At 44.4% G+C, this 3,338-nt stretch overlaps 1 protein-coding gene across 1 annotated transcript; it reads right to left on the bottom strand.

The window, feature by feature from the left end:
* Window positions 1–67: 67 nt before the first annotated feature.
* LOC123113458 (cytochrome c oxidase subunit 6a, mitochondrial) lies at window positions 68–2,647 on the bottom strand. The gene is made up of 4 exons (XM_044534689.1): window positions 2,423–2,647; window positions 2,198–2,304; window positions 2,076–2,118; window positions 68–311 (listed from the first exon to the last, which is right to left on the bottom strand). The coding sequence occupies exons 1-4, from the start codon at window positions 2,532–2,534 to the stop codon at window positions 274–276; spliced, it is 300 nt and encodes a 99-aa protein (XP_044390624.1). The 5' UTR covers window positions 2,535–2,647; the 3' UTR covers window positions 68–273.
* Window positions 2,648–3,338: the final 691 nt, after the last annotated feature.

Raw genomic sequence — 3,338 nt, 5'->3', positions numbered from 1 at the left:
TCGATATAGCTGAGAGCATTACACTGGAGTATTATAAAGAATTAAAGACTGGTGTGTGAAACTGGGCTAGACAAGACAATCGCCTCGTATAGATCATTGATATGAAAAAAAGGGTAGACACAATTCAGCCAATTCCGGATTGTCAACACAAGAGTTTGTCTTTCTTATTTCTTGCCACAAATAGATCGCAATGCAAAAAAAAAAAAAACACTGGAACAACCAGAGAATTTTACTGAAGCATTCACCGACTTCTTATGATGCACTATTCAGTACTCAATGGTCGTGCTTGACCTCAAACAGGCCATTGGGTCCTGCAACGTAGAATTTTAAGACATGTGAGAATAAGAAATATGCAAAACATAATAGATAGCATAAACTGGGACTAAGTGCAAGTGTGCAACCAATAAGATAACCCCCTGCTTAACATTTAGCAGGCACAAAAGTACAACAATCATGCTAACTATTTATAGCCTAACTTTTTTATGTTGCAAAGATCTGATTAAATTAACCTAGTAACAATCTTTGTTTTGATGGGAAAAATAGTTCAACCAATATACTTGAGTAGTTGAGTAAATGCTGTAATGCTCAAAATATGACAACGGTTGCACCATGGACTTATGGTCATGTTTTCTACTATGGCTCTCCTTTATGAATCTATTACATAAAGTTTCAAGGAGTTCCTAACAAAGATGCAATGATCCTTGTGGAATAACACAATACTACCAGATCAAGAGGTTTAGATTCTATCATCACCCATGGTAGGCATGAGAGAATCAGGGGGTAGCAACTGAATAGATCACATAATCACAGTAAGTAGTTGAGCACACAGAAATGGCACTAATAAGCAACACACTCAGCTCAACAAAAACAAAAAGCAACGCACAAAAGAGGCTGAAGAAATACATCCCACAAAACAAGAGGCTGTAGCAGAAGTTTGTAACTTTGTACAGCTCAATGAACATGTAAAGCATGATGCAAGTACAATCTGTGTTCAAGCTCTATCACAGAGTACGGTAAATTTGTGGTCAGACAGTCACAGCGTGTACAAAGCATGTGTTGAAATGATTTGCATCAAAAGGTGCAAGGAGAGTTTTCCAGTTAATATTCTAAGAACTTGTTTAGCTAAGAAGAGCTTTGCACTTTGTTTCTAAAGAAGTTCTACGGTCCAACATGGAACTATGCATTGATCATATGCCTTTCTTTACCTTCATACCCAAATGCTAAAAAGTGTAAGCATGAAAATTCATTAAATAGGTTACGGCCTCATTCGGTTTGGAGGAAACCAAAACATAGGATTTAGGAATAGTACAGGAAGCTGTCATTCCTACACACAAAATGAGCTTTGAGTAGATGTGTAGATTCCTCGAAAAACATAGGAAATGAATAGTATTTCTATGAAATTCCCGTACGCGTTTCCTACAAACCAAATGCATCTATAGGAAATTTTCCTATGGAATCTTTTTTCCTATGCTTTTCCTGTAAAAATCCTTCAAACCGAATGAGGCCTAAGATGACAAAGAGACTCGCAAACATTCAGGGAACCCAGCTAAGCGAATCCTTTCATATAAAATTCATTATGAAGTCACAAATAAACTGCTTGATGTGGCATAGAGCAGAAACTAAGGTGATGATTCAATGGGTCAGTAAAATTTATACTATTCTTCGAGGACTTCCAGGATAGACAAATGGCATCACTTGGATAGAGCACAATAATGACCTAAACACCGTCGCACCCCCCAAAAACACTTATTACAGTACACACTGAAACAATTCTTGTAAATTATTAGTACATCATTCAGTATTTCAGTGAGTGAGTCATGTACAGCTGAATCCAACTAATAAATGAAACACACCATCTACCTAGAAGGAAATGTGAAACCCATCAAACGAAATGCCGCCATACATTAGAACAATCAGCATACAAATATTATGATTTTTAACCAAAAGCATATCGCATTCAATCAAACAAGGTCACTTTTCATAAAAATCACATCGCAGACAGTCAAATCAAGGAGGAAATTACAGAAGTAGGCATTGAAATGGGCACGGGAAGAAAGGGAGTTGAAAATCCATACCCCAGGGGAACTCCTTGTTGCGGATGTGCAGGTATGGGTAGGCCTGCAACACGAGAAACAAATCAGACTCGGACCAAGGCCACCACAGAACCCGAAATATACCAAGAGGCACGAGATCTGACCGGCGGCTCGTCGAAGTGGGGGTGGCCCTTGGAGAGGTTCCAGGCCGCCAGGAGGGTGCAGGTGACGGCCCCCATGATGGTGATCTTCTCCCACTTGGCCGTCTCATCTGCGAGGCATCATCATCAATCAAACGAGAAAAATCCCCAAATCCGCGTCAAACGGCCGATCGAATCGGGAGGCGCGGGGCAAAAGAGAGAGAGGGGGGGTTCGCGAGGTGTACGGACAGGCGTCGTCGTGGGCGGAGGAGGACATGCGGCGTCCGGCCGGCGCCGGGGCCGGGGCCCTGGCGCGCGCCGCCAGGGAGCGGAGGCCGGATCTCGCCGCCAGGGAGGCCATGGGTGGGTGGTGGTGCTGCCGCTGGTTTCGGGGTACGGGGGGTCGATTTGGCTGGCTCGCTCGCGTTCGGTGTCTCTCTCTCTCCCTTCTCGCTGGCTGACCTGACCTGTTTTTATTCCGCTACTAGTTTTGGTGGGCCGATGCTGTTTCGGGCTTTCGAATGGGCTGTAGCCCGTTGACCGGAAAGAAGAAGACGACTCGTTCCTCCTCAACATCGAAAAATCATAGCGTGCGTTCAAAAAATCGCAAAAATAAATGCTCTAGACAGGTTCGAACTCATGTAGTTTCAGTAGCGTCAAACAACTGACAACAGCAAGCCAATGGTAGCCTTGTACAGACCAGGAGCTAATAGTATCCTGAGCAAATGCGGTTTTGTGTGTGACTGTAATCATTAAACCCATTAACAGTCGCACAAAGGGCGTTCTCTAGCGACGTCCACGTAGGCAAGAGGCACTGTGCTGTCGATGATTTTATAGCGAGAGGAAGAAAACGCAGCGACTTGTCCATTGAATTTCCTGGCAACTTCGTTTCCTTCCCTATGAAGACAAATCCGCATCGCACGGCAACGCCCTCTGTCTCCACGCCTCCCCTCACATCTCATCAGTAATCACCTCCGCCAAAACGCACCTCCTCCTCTCCCCTTCTCTCACAGCCTTCTCTTACCCATTTGTTTCCGAATCACAAATCAAGATGATGGAGGTGGTCGGCAGGGGCGCCATCGACCTGAGCGCTGGCGATCATCCCAGAGATAGCCAGCTGGCGTCGCTCGAGAGAGAGACGGGTCTGGATGGCTTTGCGGCATCC

The sequence above is a fragment of the Triticum aestivum genome, chromosome 5B, assembly GCF_018294505.1.
Source record: "Triticum aestivum cultivar Chinese Spring chromosome 5B, IWGSC CS RefSeq v2.1, whole genome shotgun sequence".
Lineage (NCBI taxonomy): Eukaryota > Viridiplantae > Streptophyta > Magnoliopsida > Poales > Poaceae > Triticum > Triticum aestivum.
This window is presented reverse-complemented; position numbering and strand designations above follow the sequence as displayed.